The sequence below is a fragment of the Colletotrichum costaricense genome (assembly GCF_030867565.1).
Source record: "Colletotrichum costaricense strain IMI 309622 chromosome Unknown Scaffold_20.1, whole genome shotgun sequence".
Classification (NCBI taxonomy): Eukaryota; Fungi; Ascomycota; class Sordariomycetes; order Glomerellales; family Glomerellaceae; genus Colletotrichum; species Colletotrichum costaricense.
In genome coordinates, this window is record NW_026848249.1 from 654934 (window position 1) to 669408 (window position 14475).

Sequence of the window (14475 nt, forward strand, 5' to 3'; positions counted from 1 at the left end):
CAGACAGGCATGCCTGACCTCTTGTCCAATGGAGTATGAATCTTTCATAATGCCTGAAAACATGCTTCATCATTCCCCTATTGCTTGAGTTATGAGACTATTGGAATTCACATGAATTCTTTTCGATCCATTACATGCTTTTCTCAACGGTTTGTTTTTACGGGTCTCCCGTATTCCGATCGGTCGGGGAGTGGATACCTTTTCCGCACCGGTAGTGGGGCCGTAACCTGTTGGATCTCCGGTGCCGAGCTAGACGTCAAGGCTGGGCTCAACGGTCTGCTTTTAAGGCTGGCGTAGGCATTCTTCATCGTTTAGAGGCATCAACTCGGCCGGCCAGGTCAAACTGGCTGGGCGGTAGAGTTGTTGGAGGTTAATCATCAATTCCCCCGAATCGCCTACTTACCCTCCTCAATGCTTAACCCGGGGCAGCTTCAAGAAATTGCACTTTGCAATGTCAGTCATGCTATCCATCCTGATCACAGCGGTCTTCAAAGACACCTTGTAATCCAACGTAGCCAATCACCTCGCAAAATAACTAAATTGCAACACACAGGTCACCCTCAAAGCCTCGATCCCTCCCGCAACCCAACCTCAATAACCCCCTGCACCGCACCCGGCACCCTCCAAATCTTAACAAACCTCAGCCCAACCGACTCGATCAGCGCCCTCCACTCCTTCTCCGTGCGCTCCCCGGCGGCGCCAAACGCCATCATGCTGATGTCGAAGACGGCGGCGTGCGGGTGGACGGCCCGCACGTCGTCGTCCATGATTTGGTCGTGGATCAGGATCCTGCTGTAACCGGGCTTCAGGGCGGTTTTTTGCATCTCGAGGATTCTGCAGGCTTGTTTGTCGGGCCAGTCGTGGAGGATGTGGTGCATGTAGTATGCGCGGGCGTCTATTGTTTCACGTGAGCTTTTAGTTCTTAAAGTGTAGCCTACTCGGGCAAGGAGATGGACATCAGAGATCAACGTACGCTTGATCGGCTGCGGCGTGTAGAAATCATACGCCACCTTATTGATCCCCTTCAATCCATTCGTCTTCTCATCCGCCAGAACAGATGGCAAATCTTCCAAATACAACCTCGACGCCGTCTCCGGATGCAGTTCATAAAAGGCCTGCAGATCCTGTCCCACGCTGCCACCGATATCCACCAGCAGCGGCGAGCCCGGGTCGTCGTCGCCGGAGCCGCTGTCCAAGAGGGTGTGACTGGGGAAGATGGACGTCCACCTGGCCCTGTTGAGCGTCGTCGTCCGCTGGAGTGTATTGAAGGCCTCGCTTTGTTCGGGGTGGGCTTCGAGATAGGCGAAGAGGCCGCCTTGCCAGCCGTGGGCTGAGTCAAAGACTGTTTTGCGGGCGCTGCGGGGGCTTCTGTAGGATGTTTCGCGGAAGAAGATGGGCATGTGGGTGAACATTGGGACTGTGTGGTCGTAGCTTGCTGGAAGTTAGAACTGCTTGTGACGGAGAGAGCTGCTGGAGGGACAGGAGGGGATGAGGATGTTTGTCTTACTAGAATTTAGCGGTGGTGCTAAAGTTCGAGTCCGCAAGCTGGTCACAGAATCTCGTGGGCTTGTAGGTCTTGTCTGAAGTCATCTCTACGATGTTATTCGAGACCAGTAGGCGGAGGAGTCGATCTGGGAGAATATGAGATACTGCTACAAGATACCCGAGACGGGATAAGTCACAAAGTAAAGCGGCATCGCAGGACCCCTCCGCGAGGCCCGTTAGCTGAGTGCAAGTCATGGCTCTGCTTCCATCAACCTTCCATTTCTTAAAGATGTTGAGATCCTGCAGTATCTTGACTGATGCTAGGACAGCCGGCTGGTATATAGTTAAGTTAACAAGCTATTCTGAGCCGTCTCCGTGAAATCAGTGACACTTACTTCGCTCAAGAAGAGTCTCACAAGCGTCTCCCAAGGAGATTCGACATTCATCGTGAGCTCATAAAGCTTTAGAAGAACTCGCGATCTGTCGCCCTCGCTGAGGTCTTCGACCGATGTAGAAAGGGCTTCCGCTGAGCGTATGAAGTCTCCGACAGCATCATTCTCGTTCATTGTCGATGACATGCTGACTGTCTGTTAAACTACCCTGTTTTCGCGTCAATTTTCAAATTGGTCGCTTTGGCCTTTTCCTCGAGATAGCTAAGACGTCGACTTGAAGCAGGAAGTATAAAGCTTAGAGACTTCTGGTGAAGCTCCAATCATGGATTTAATGCTCCAAAGAAGAGAATGAAACTGCTAAGGGCAGCAAGCTCTTTATTAGAAGAAGAAGTAAAGACGTTGCACCGATCCTAAGTCCCCGCCGAACACAGAGACATGATTTGTAAGAATCATGTGCCATGATCTGCGATGGTATCACCAATATCCATATACTCCTCGTAAGCCTGAATGACGAGCGGGGGTAATTGGAGCGGGATCGGAGTTTAACACCAACATTGCTCAAGAAAGTCAAACATCCCCGGAGCTTGAGCTTGTTTCAAACTCAACGTATGAGGAGACGTTATTTAGTCGTATTTGATTCGCTGGAATGTTAAATTGAATGGTGACAGACTCTGGATTGGATCTGGAGAAGAAAAAGGTGGTGTGGTCTTCGTACATAAGCTACTGTGATTGACGCCAGCGCTCGGGGTCTCCGACTAGTAGCATATGACATTGACAAGGCCCGATATATGGGACGAGAGAGAGGCGGAGACTCGGGCAAACATATCAACAAATTTGGAAGCAAGTTGTGACCATTGAAGCTGCCGGGTGACGCAACTAACATAGGCAGAAGAGCGGCCCTATATGAAATACCTTGAGCTTCGTTCCCACTCTGCGTGGATTCGTACCCTCATGGTAGGATGTGTAGAAAGAGACGAGATGTTGCATGGCCGTTTTAGGTTACACACAACATCAGATCGCCACATATACTCCTGATATGCAACAAGACTTCTTTCCTGTTTGAGGAACAATATGATGATGACTTCAGTCCTATGGATCTTCCTGTTTTATGCGCAAGATAGTAGTGTGGTTTGAGATTAATTGACATGTACAGTGATCCCTTCCCATAAGCCGAGAGCCTGCAATCAATATGAAAACATCTCCTTTTCTTCTTTTTACTTCTACAAGTTATTCAGTTCAATGGTTAGCTGGGAGTCTCCTGCCTTCGACGGACTTATAGGCTGGGGGTATGGTTCCCCGCGCCGATAGCGAACGCGTCTGGAGTTCATCTAGCTGAGTCTTACGTCGTCCGCTCCGCAAGTTGAACTCTAGAATGAATAAAGATATGCGTAGCTAACGGGTCTAAGTTCCCGAGTGATAAAGTGACGGTTACTAACCGCATAGGAATGGTGTATATCAGAAGCCGCTGTGGGACTCCTTGCGGGCCCCGATCGAAGCCGAGAAATATATCACCCAGACTACGCAAAACGTTCTTTCTTTGAACTTCGTTTGGTAGTCTAGACATGCCGTCATCTCATTCATCTCATCATCGCCTACGTCCCGTGAATAGTTCATGGGGATCGTTCAGGACAATCTTCCTCATCACGGGTGGTGCTGCTTTTCTATCTGTCTGGAAGTTCGCTGCCACCGTTCTGGGAGGAGATATGAGCCTGCATAAAATCGGTCGTCATTGCCCAGGGAAGCGGCAGAAGGCAACCGTGTCCTTTATCGAGAACAACCGTAATTCTGGAAAAGATATGAGCAACGGCCATTCCGAGAAGATTGAGCGTTGGTATATCCATGATAAACAGAGACTCAAAAGACAAAAGAGTTCACCCCCCCGGTGGCGGGGGCTACATCTCTGGCGCACATGCTGGGAATTTTTCGTCGACTCGAACACGGGACCTCTAAGCCTTCACCGATTAGGCTGTTCGTGGACTTCAACCACTCCACCACTCAGCCAGTTTTGACCTGACCCCCGAGGGGGCGCCCGCTGGCTGGTGACGGGAATGGACTTGAGGGGGGGTATAAAGGGTTCTCGCGGAAGGTATGGGAAGGTATGTGAAGAAACGGCCTAGCCAGCACCTGCCTTACAGTCACATGGATGTCATTGTGTCACTTCCTGACATTCACGACAGATTCTGTGGAAGGAGGCAGACATATTTCATTGTGGGTACTCCGTGGGAGACAAACATTCCATTTTGCTCAGGCAGTGTTGATGTATTAAGCTATCAATGTCCGCTATCTGGATGGGGATGATGGAATCTATACCTCAACGCCGCCTAATGCACAAGCTAGATGCACCCATCTTTCCTTCCCTTCGTCAAGCGCCGTATCCTGCCACCCCCGTCTCAGATCACTGCGTCTTCGGCTTTCTAAGCGGAGCAGTGACGGAGAAGGAGACTATGCTATACTCAGTCTTCTCGGCATCCCGCTTCTCAATAGCCTTCTTCTCCTCCGCAGTCTTGTCTTCCTCGTCCTTCTTCTTTTTCTTCTCGTCCTCGTCGTTCTTCAGCTCCTTCACGACATTGCCGTCACCATCAAGCTCGACGACAACGTCGCGGGTGTCGAGGCTCCCGTCCTCGGTGTACATCCACATCTCCTTGAGCTCGCCACGGACGAGACCAGTCAACCAGAGGGAGCTGAGAACGCCAGGGACGAGGTACAGCAGCGCAGGTTGGCCGTGCTTGAAGACGACCAACATGACTAGTGTAGTCACCATGCCGATAGCGTAGCCGACCAGGGAGGCGTAAAAGTAAGTCTTGCTGAAAGTCGATCCGCGCACGGTCGGCGGCGCTGTCTGCGTTGCAGCCTTGAAGAGACCCAGCCACGAAGGGGCGGACCAGAACCAGTCGCCCCAACAGTTGGTGATGTCGAGGTACGGGGCCTTTTGCGCAACGTGCTGGGTTTGGCTCACGGTGACCACGTCGCCGGAGGTCGCGTCGTGCTGGTCGGACTTGAGATCGGTCGGGAAATACTTGATCTGGCGCTGGTAGTGAAGCCACATGTCGAAGCGGAGGGCGAGACACATGACAATGCCCGGGACGACAATGTCTCCGAGTCCGAGAATGCTGGACCTAGCGGCGGACTGAAACTGGAGCTTGATGGGCACATCGAGCTTGGTGGCGACGGTGATCATGTAGGGGCTGGTGGATTGTTAGATGATGTGGGCTCAAATATCACTGGCAACTGTGACTGAGATGCAACTTACGTGTAGAAGACCATGATTATGTCGTAGAAGAAGAGTCCGATCAGCACCAAACTTCCCGTTGCAAACGTCGTCGGGGACATCATGAGGAATGAGCCGTAGCAGAATCCGTAGCCCATGAAGTTGGACAGCAATGGCGAGCCAGACATGAAGTAGGCCACGACGGTGGCGATAGCCAAGTTAAGACCAACGACGTGGAGGATAGTCATATGGAACTTCTCGCGAAGGAGGCCGTGCAACTTCGCCTTCACCGTCCACTCATCCGTCAAGACGTGGCGCAAGTCCCATAGAACCCTGTTGGTCTTGATGCTGTTGAGGTGCACAATGCTGCGCAAACCAAAAGGCAGCGGGTTGCTCTTCTGGAGAACCTGTGCGTTGTTTTGGTCAACCCCGTCGCCTGTGACCTTGATGAAAGCCTCATCGTCGTCGTTGACGTTGTAGAGTGAGCCATCATGGCGGAAGTAGTTGGGGAAGACGAATCCGGTGGTAACCCGCAGTGAGTGTGCGATCAGAGTCGTCAAACTGGCGACACCCATGACGGACATGTAAACTCGGAGAATCTTGTTGAGGATGGCGGGGTCCTGGAGCCATTGGATGAGGTAGTAGAGGCCGATGAGCATGGTGCCGGCCAGGATCGGGAAGAGAATGGCGTCGGTAGGCATGAGACCCTCCGTTATAGGCTCGTCCTCCTTGCGTTCTTTTCCATCATTGCGCTTCTGAGGAGCGGCAGAAGGTGGGCGGCGGAGTGAGCCGTGGGCGCCAATGTAAATGATGGCTAGGGCGCTGAAGATGAGCTTGGCCTCCATCGTCAAGAAGCTAGCATACTGGGTGAACCCCCATTCCACAGCGGCAGCGGTGGCGTTTCCAGCTGTCGAGTTGCCAGTGAGGTTGCCGGTGAGGTTCTGGGCAAGCTCATCAAGCGGCGGGTTGATGGGGCTGGGGACCGGTGAAGCCATGTCGTCGCTGTCGCTGTTGGTGTCAGGCTCGCTGTCGTTCCCGGGTGCTAGGATAAAACAATCGTCCAAGGCAAGTGAAGCTCGTGATAGTTGTCAGGATGAAAGAGGCGGAAGCAGAATGTGAATGAATGAGACGATGGTCGTTGAGAGTGGCAAACAGAAAAGCCAGATGCCCGTAATTGATTTATGCCCTCGGAAAGGACCACTGGCGTTTAAATTCTGGATAAACGTTAGAAGAAATACTAACCTCGCCAAGAGTATTCTGATTCTTACCAATTAGCGAATGCAGAAGTTGAAGCCACCTGTTTTTGGAGATGGGTCGGATGAAAGACGACACGGTGTTTCCTGCCCTGCCTAATAAGAAAAAAGTAAGAAGTCAATTCTGTAAATCGGTCTCCGCCCTGGCCAGATTTTGCTTCGAGTGACGGGATAGGCAGGCAAGTGGGAAGTGTCCTTGGTTGAGACGGAAAGAGACTCCGGACGTCCTAAGAAAAAATAGATTCGCCGTTTGGTTTATCTTCTTCGAGAGACAAGTCGCACCTTGCCCGTGTCCAAACTCTTGAAAGGCGGTATCGATATCCGTGCGGCGCGAGCGTTGCTGCAGGAGGTTCGCCCTGCGCTGGTCCAGATTGGTACGGTAGGTGGTTTGACAAGTGAGAAGTGAGGTAGGTACCTAAGCTATGCTCAGCTCCAGGCAAGGCATGCGGGGAAGAGAGGCTTCAGCTGCCATGACCCCCCCACCTCAGCGCTGTAAACCATTGGCACCTTAAAGTACCTGCACGAATGTGCAACATTGAATAAACATCTACGAATACACCACAAACACTCAACCCCTTAGATCTATAAGGCAAATATCATTGAATTACAGACATCAGCAGCGTCTGAAGTGTACATGACCTAGTGGAGAAAGTAATAACGCGTATTTGGGGCCTGCAAAGGTTGCGAGTTCGGATTTGGTGGTCCTACATAATGCCACAGACTGCTCATTTTTTTTCGGCTTGAGTACCTACCTCCCTCGAACTGCCTTAGAGACCTCCAGCTTCCAGTGGCGCACCTTCACCCCAGAAGTGGCTGAAGCTCCCCCCTGGCCAGCCGCCATGGAAAAGCGCAATCCGCAATCGGGCGCGATCCGCGACTGGACCTGACTGACGTGCGACCGCAAAACCTCAATCGCATCGCATCGCCAGCCTCGCCCAAAATAATTATCCGTGAACCCCCTCCACCACCGCCAGCAGCACCACAGGCCACGACAATTCGCGCAGCAAGCACAGCTGCCAATCCCTCAAAATGACTACCAACGTCTCCCTCGAGACCTCAATGGTACGTCCAAACATCCTCTACACCCCATGATGTAGACATCAATCCAATGCGACAACCTCCCAAACCCCCAAGCTAACCACTTCTCCTCCAACAGGGCACAATAATCCTAGAACTCTACACCGCCCACGCCCCCAAAACCTGCACAAACTTCGCAACCCTCGCAAAGAGAGGCTACTACAACAGCACCGTAATCCATCGCATCATCCCAAACTTCATGATCCAAGCCGGCGACCCGACGGGCACAGGCCGCGGCGGCACCTCAATCTACGGCGAAAAGTTCGCAGACGAGATCCACGCAGGCTTAAAACACACCGGCGCGGGGGTCCTCTCCATGGCAAACGCGGGGCCCGACACGAACGGCTCCCAGTTCTTCATCACCCTTGCCCCGACCCCTTGGCTCGATGGGAAACATACGATCTTTGGACGGGTCAAGAGCGGGTTGAGCGTCGTCAAGAGGATGGGGCTCGTCAAGACGGGGCCCGAGGATCGGCCGCTTGAGGAGGTCAAGATTATCAAGGCTTCTGTCGTTGAAGAGGGCGGCGACGAATAGTCAACGAGGTGGTGGTAAAGGTCTGCCTGCCTAGAGGGGCCGTATTGTCAGCATCTACACGGAGTTTGGCGTTTGGTCGAGCAGACCGTACCTTGGGAAAAAGTTATATCCAATCCATGTCGTCTACATCTTTCACGTGGTCATAAATCAAACGGAGTATGATAAATCACAAACTTCACACTCAATGGGGGGAATCAATATCATTTGTCACAATGCCTATAAAATGTAGCCGCAATATCTAAACGCCGCCATCCGCCTCGCCAGGCGATGCACACGAGTATGGAGGGAGGAAACCTCCTCATCCCTAGAAGACCTTCCCCGACTGACTCCCTGACCATGCATTGTTGAGTATCGTGTATCGAATGTCGATCTTCTCGTCGACCAGGGCTTCAGATTTTTTGATGAGTACAGAAAGAAAACAAGAAAACGGCCAGGAACCTGGCTCTGCGGCCAGTCCCACGACCCTATTCTTTTGTTGTAGAATGCGGGCCAAAGAACTAACGTATGCCCCATCCCGGCTGATATTTGACGCCGGCCGGGACACTGAAGGAGAAAAAATGTGGTAATGGATACAAAGGAGCGATATTAAGAGCGACGCCGTTTGTTGGCCTGTTTCTCATGCTCATCCGAGGCTCTCTTTTTACCTCGGGCTGGCGGCTGGGCCTGAACGGTAGAATGACTTTTGGCGGGCTTTTTGCCTTCAGTTGGAGGCGTTCGACTTCCAGTGGTCTTGGACTGCGAAAGCCGTCCCGTGGATCGAACCGTGTCTTGAGAAGATCCTGGCGAGTTCGGTTTTGCGGCAGAACGACCGGAAGAGTTGCTTTGAGCGGAAGGTGTGCTAGAGACAGACGCCAGTCGCTGTCGAGTTGGCTGCGGCTGCGGCTTCGACTGTGGAGGTGAGCGTTTGACTGACGAAGGCGCCGATGTGCGCTTCATAGCCAACAACTCGCTTGGTCTCCTAAGACCACAGCCGGCCGTCCTTTTGACGCTGGTTTTTGAGCTGGTCTTTGTGCTGCTCGTTGCGCTGGTCGTTTTGCCGCCCGTTGTGCCGCTCGTCGTGCTGCCAGGCTTCTAGTGTGGCGGCGACGACAATGTGCCAGACGATTCTGATTCTGCGTCTTCGTCCTTCTCTTTTCCGTTCCGGCCATTCTTGGATAACGGCGAGGACAAGGGCGGCTTGGCGGCACCGAGCTTCAGTTTCTTGGCCGGACTAATGCCCTTGGCCTCCTTCTTTTCCTTCTTTGGCGCAACTTCAACGGTAGAGTTGTCGCCGTCGTCTGCCTTTGCCTCACGACTCAAAAGTGAGTTCGTCTTCACCTTTTCCTTCTTGGGACCTTTTGTTTTGAGGATGACCTTTTTTGTCATCAAGGGTGTTGACTTCAACTTCTTCTTCTTATGGCTGTCTCCCGATTCGTCCTCGTCTTCAGGTGCCGCCACCTCCTCGCTGTCGCGCTTCTTAGGGCTCGAGGCCCGCGATGCAGGCGCCGGTGTTGCCTTTTGGCTTGATGGGGGTGTTCCGTCGTGCTGGCTAGCGCCATTGCTGCCATTTGAGATCTTTGCCGCCGCAGCGCGACTGGCATTGCGTCCGCTATTTCCAATGCAAGAGCCCATGTGGTTGTTGAGACGGGTGACAAGAATGCATCGTTTGCACTTGCTGCAGGTGGCGGAGGGAAATGAAAGCACGTTGGCTGGTCGCGCTTCTCCGGGACCGGCTGACTCGATATTCGGATCGGGCTTCATATCCTTCTTCTTCTTACCACGGCCGGGACCAGGCTGAACCCAGGTCTGCCCGTAAATGTCGTAGCCGGGCTTGTCAATGTAGGGGTGCTTCTTGCAGTAGATGACGCTTGGATCGGGCTTTCGCGCGCCTTTGCCATCGGTCGGATAGAGCAGGCGAGGCAGGTGGCATCTGGGGCACAGGATCTCGGATGTGGTCTTGAGGGGGTTGCCCTTGAGCAGAACCTTGCCGTCTTCGTATATCGCAGCGTCGGTCTCTATTCGCACGTCTGGCTTCGAGTCGGGGGTAGAGCTCTCTGATGCATCGGAAGCCAGCTTCTCGACACGAATGGCAGCGGTAGACGCTCTCGCCATTTTCTCGTCGCGGTGGACTTTGAGTAGCAGGTCATGTACAATGTTGTACATGAGATCGTCGAGGACAGCGTGTGCCTGTTGCCCAATAACAGACCATGGTCAGCATCATTTCAAGTCATCAGCCATGGCGAACAGTCGCCCAGCCCAGCCGCAGCGATTCGTAGAATCAAATGGCCGCGATGATTTGAGTGAGACCGGGGAAGGAAGGGGAGGGCAGGGGATGGAAGAAGACTTACAAGCTTGTCCATATTGCCAGCGTCGTCGGGAGCGACAATCACTCCAGCCTTTCCTGTATTGGAAGCCATCTCGGCGAGGCCGACGGAACGGCGCACAGAGGCTGAAGGGAGTAAGATGCCGTCGTGATCGCAGCCTCGGAGGGCGGATAGCTTTGTGGTCGTGTGCAGGAAGAAATGTGGTTTGTGGAATCTGAATCGGGTTGACGGGTAACTAAAATAAGGTGCCACACGGCCGGTCGAGGAGCGGGTGGTTCAGCAGCCGCAGCAGTGAGCACTGAGCAAGTTGTAGTAGCAGCAGGTGCAGTGCAGGGGGGGATGAGGTCAAGCTGAGCAAATGCAAAGGGACGACCGACCGACGCCGCCACCAGGGAAGGGTTAGAGGAAAAAAAGTTTCGGAACCTTGCTTTGCTGAAGTAATAGGTAAGGGTGCAACAGCGATGGCGAACAAGCAACGGACACAAGGATTTGCGGTCAAAGTGTAGGTAGGTTGTCTCCGATGAGCTAGGGGGTCGACTTTCCCTTTGTCGTACCACGCGAGAGGCCCTATGCCGAATCTGGATAGGACGGGGGGGGTTTGAAGGTGCGAGGCGAGAGAATCCGATGGTCGCGGCCAACGTCGGTGTTGGTTGACTGGCGGAGCAAGTAAGGTAATTGGTTTACCGGGTGAGATGATAGGTAGGGAGAAAATTGCTCGGGGTTAGGTGAGCAAGGTAAGATCCTCTCGAAGCCCGGTGTAAGATGAGGTAAGGTGGTTGATGGGGGATTGGAGAAGGAGAGAATGCGAATTGGGTGGTTTTTCCGGATTACCTTAGCAGATTGCTCAGGCATCTTTGTCAAGGGAATTGCGGGAAAGAGCGACTTTGGTAGGAAGCCCGGAAGCAACTTCCCAAAAGTGTCAATGTCGATCTGCGGGCCGCCTCACTCACAAGTTCACAACCATTTGCAAATGAAGCAGGAACCCATCGGGCAACCTACAACCCAGCACCTTCCTCACAATGATTACCTTAAATAAGGTATAGTAAATGCAACAGATAATAAAGTCCAAGGTGTCATATCTTCAATTGGATGGCTTCCGTTGTAGCATGATGTAAGCATCCTTCTTGAATCAAGACAAAAATCCAAAGAGAAATCATCGAGCGGTGACAACTTTCCCCAGACTCTTCCACCCCCCGATCCAACACGGCACCCGGATTCTTTGCAGATAGCAACGAAATGATAACCCTATGCACCAATGCACTTTCAGTTACATCCACGCTGCCAAACACACTCGCAGAACAGGGAGACTGGCTTTGTTGTCATCCCATCCCATCCAAGGATCCCGTCATGGAAACTACGGAGCGGATACAGTGTCCCCATCGGCGCATGCATGTGCCTGACTTTAGTCCCCTTTTCGCCTAGGTACCATAGCCAAGGTGCACAGGGGTCCAAGGGGCTAAATACCGGTCAACTACTACTATCATTATGAACTTCTCTCCGGGATACCTTGATTGTAATACTCCGAGGACAATCTCAGGCGACTTGCAAAAAAGCAGTAAGGGAGGCAACGACAGAGCCATTGATAGCGGTAACAAGACAAACTGCGCATATGGTGAGCGGCTATGGTTATGCCAGCCACCTCGTACTCTCAAGATAGGTTAACTCGCGAGCAACCACTACCTAGTTCCTGTAGAAGAGATCGATTCGCCTACTAGGTATTGTGTTCATAGTTGATCAGACGTTTTTCTTTCCCCCCGAGCTCTCTACTGTCTTGTATCCGTGCTCTTTTTTTTTCTACCCTCGCCGACACACTCTCTCCATCCAAGAGAACACCCTGGTAAGTACGCTGCAGACATCGTCACTGTCGAGTCAAGACAACGGTTTGCTAGGGGTTCGCTATTGTTCCATGATTCGTTCAGAGAGTCTAACCATCCATCAGTCTCTGAAGTTCATGCAGTAGTTTTTGGCACTACCAATCTCCGGTGCTCCTCCAATTGGTCTCGTGGTCTCTTTATACAAGTACGGAATACGGGGTGCATGTAATACAGGATATCTTTAGCACAACACCATCTCTGATATTCATCTCCCTGCAATTACTCAAGGGACGAGCCGGTGGAGCCGTCGCTCTCCCGCCGGAGCCTCCAGAGCCGCGTCTGACCGCATCTCTTAGACTCTTACACAGTAGTTGACATCGGGGCTGACCGAACACATCTGTCCGTTTGAGCCTCTGAGGGTGTGCGAAGTACGGAGTACCTGTCTCCTTCCAGAGACAGCCCAGGGAGAAGGAGCCACCAAACCTAAACCGAGTCACGACTTGCACCACCTTCCGTCTCGCTGCAAGGAACCGTCTACCTGCCCTGCAAGCCGAAAAAAAAAGTCGCAACCATTCAGAGACAGTGACTTCCTAGACCTCTCGCCTAACTCCCCTTTCCCCCTTTCCCTGCATTCATCGTCACCGGATTATTAGAAACGAGACATCACCAGATCCCAAACCAGACTCTTCAAGTACCGCACGCGTGTAAATGCCCACGCCTAAGCGCACGCGCAACTGGAGTTCTGTCTACTCGGGAATTATTTGACAGAGTATCATCCCTCCAGCTCGAGTGCTCAATCTACCTTGCTACCCTGCTGCTCCACATTTTCTTTCGCGCAATCCTCCCTCCAGTCTCGACAACTCACCTATGAATACATTTCCCTCCTTCACAAGTTAAGCAAACGAACGATCTTCCGCCCAACACACAGCATGTCTCTCCCCCAGACCACGACAATGAAGCAACCACCGACCCAGTCCTCCATCAAATCCTTCTTCCAACCCCGCCAGCAACCCACCTACGCTCCGCCTCCCCCAGCGTCAAAGTACGCCCCCGCGCCGTCATCGAATGGAACAGCAGCTGCCCCTCCTCCCACGACCAAACCCCCACCATCGTCAACAACAACAGCAGCACCACCACCTCCTCCTCCCAAATCCTCAGTGACGACGGTGACAACAACGACAACACCATCGACAACTTCACCTCCAGCAACGACACCGCAAACATCACAACCTCCGGCCTCGACACCGCTCCACCCAAGCGCCTCGATCCGCCCCGTCTCAGACCAAGACCTCCAACCTCTCCGCCGCATAAACTCCCTCCTCCTTCCAGTAGCGTATCCAGAAACCTTTTACGCCGCAGCCCTTACGGGCCCCTTCTCCCGCGTCGTCACCTGGCGCGACCAACCCACCACAAACTTCTCTCAGGAAATCGTCGTCGGCGGCGTCGTAGCCCGCATCGAGCCCTCCCCCTTTCCGTCCGCGACCCCGACCCCGACCCGCCTCGAACACGCCCTCTACATCCAGTCTCTCGCCCTCCTCTCCCCATACCGCTCCCATGGCCTGGCCACCGCCGTGGTAGACCATCTCGTCGCCGCGGCCGCAAACTCTTCCCCCGACGTCAACCTCCGCCACATCTACGCCCACGTCTGGACCGACAACGAGGAGGGCATGCGCTGGTACGCCGCCCGCGGCTTCGAGCGATACGGTGAGCCACTGCAGGGGTACTATATCAAGCTCCGACCGGACTCAGCCTGGATCGTCCGCCGCGCCGTCGGTCCTCTTTCCATCGGCGGGCAGCAACAGTCCTTATCCTCTGACAGAGCCACGGCACCACCGCCGATCCCAGGTCCCACCGCCGTCGTCGCGAACCTGCCACCCATGAATGGAAGCAATGGTGCCGGCGGGCCCCCTCCTCCACCGTTGTCGAGGACAATCTCGGGCACATCCTTCCAGAACCGTCGCGCGGCGACAGAGTGGAACGATCTTCCCGACGAAATGGCATCGGCCAAGCTCGCGCCTCCCAAGAGCAGCGGCGGCTCGGGCGCGAGTTCCCGCAGCAGCTCGACAGTGAGGAAGAAGAAGGATAGATCCTACCCGGCTGCCGCTTTTCAGGGCTAGGCGCAAGAGGGGCGTGTGGAATTGAATCTTGCCAAGACAATCAGATGGCGGCAGGATGAAGAATGACAGTCACGTACAAATGGGAGTACTCAGGACAAGCAGGATCGGCTTCATCCTAAACCCCGAACTGTCCCGAGCACTGGTCGACTCCATGGCATTCACCATCTAAATCACAAGATGCGAAAGGGGAAAGACACAAAATACTAGAAAAGATTCGCCCCCAAAATTTAGAGGCTAGCCTGCTATAGACGTTTTGAACTTTCGTTTTTAGAGAAAAATTAAAAACAAGAC

At 53.3% G+C, this 14475-nt stretch overlaps 6 protein-coding genes across 6 annotated transcripts; 2 read left to right on the forward strand and 4 right to left on the reverse strand.

Annotated features, from left to right (window-relative positions):
* Positions 1–560: 560 nt before the first annotated feature.
* Positions 561–2063, reverse strand: CCOS01_14385 (O-methyltransferase; the record flags this gene model as incomplete). Its single annotated transcript, XM_060462529.1, has 4 exons — positions 561–895; positions 974–1431; positions 1508–1818; positions 1881–2063. The coding sequence occupies 4 exons, from the start codon at positions 2061–2063 to the stop codon at positions 561–563; spliced, it is 1287 nt and encodes a 428-aa protein (XP_060307014.1).
* Positions 2064–4272: 2209 nt separating this feature from the next.
* Positions 4273–6080, reverse strand: CCOS01_14386 (signal peptide peptidase; the record flags this gene model as incomplete). Its single annotated transcript, XM_060462530.1, has 2 exons — positions 4273–5062; positions 5128–6080. 2 exons carry the CDS (start codon positions 6078–6080, stop codon positions 4273–4275), a joined length of 1743 nt encoding a protein of 580 aa, XP_060307015.1.
* A 1287-nt stretch (positions 6081–7367) lies between these two features.
* CCOS01_14387 (cyclophilin type peptidyl-prolyl cis-trans isomerase/CLD) lies at positions 7368–7950 on the forward strand (the record flags this gene model as incomplete). The annotated part of the gene is made up of 2 exons (XM_060462531.1): positions 7368–7400; positions 7495–7950. 2 exons carry the CDS (start codon positions 7368–7370, stop codon positions 7948–7950), a joined length of 489 nt encoding a protein of 162 aa, XP_060307016.1.
* A 585-nt stretch (positions 7951–8535) lies between these two features.
* CCOS01_14388 (uncharacterized protein) lies at positions 8536–9003 on the reverse strand (the record flags this gene model as incomplete). Its single annotated transcript, XM_060462532.1, has 1 exon — positions 8536–9003. A coding segment is annotated over one exon (468 nt), but the record flags the coding sequence as incomplete, so codon positions are not given.
* Positions 9004–9021: 18 nt separating this feature from the next.
* CCOS01_14389 (transcriptional activator) lies at positions 9022–11105 on the reverse strand (the record flags this gene model as incomplete). The annotated part of the gene is made up of 3 exons (XM_060462533.1): positions 9022–10116; positions 10278–10427; positions 11085–11105. 3 exons carry the CDS (start codon positions 11103–11105, stop codon positions 9022–9024), a joined length of 1266 nt encoding a protein of 421 aa, XP_060307018.1.
* Positions 11106–12996: 1891 nt separating this feature from the next.
* On the forward strand, positions 12997–14184 carry CCOS01_14390 (acetyltransferase; the record flags this gene model as incomplete). The annotated part of the gene is made up of 1 exon (XM_060462534.1): positions 12997–14184. One exon carries the CDS (start codon positions 12997–12999, stop codon positions 14182–14184), a length of 1188 nt encoding a protein of 395 aa, XP_060307019.1.
* Positions 14185–14475: the final 291 nt, after the last annotated feature.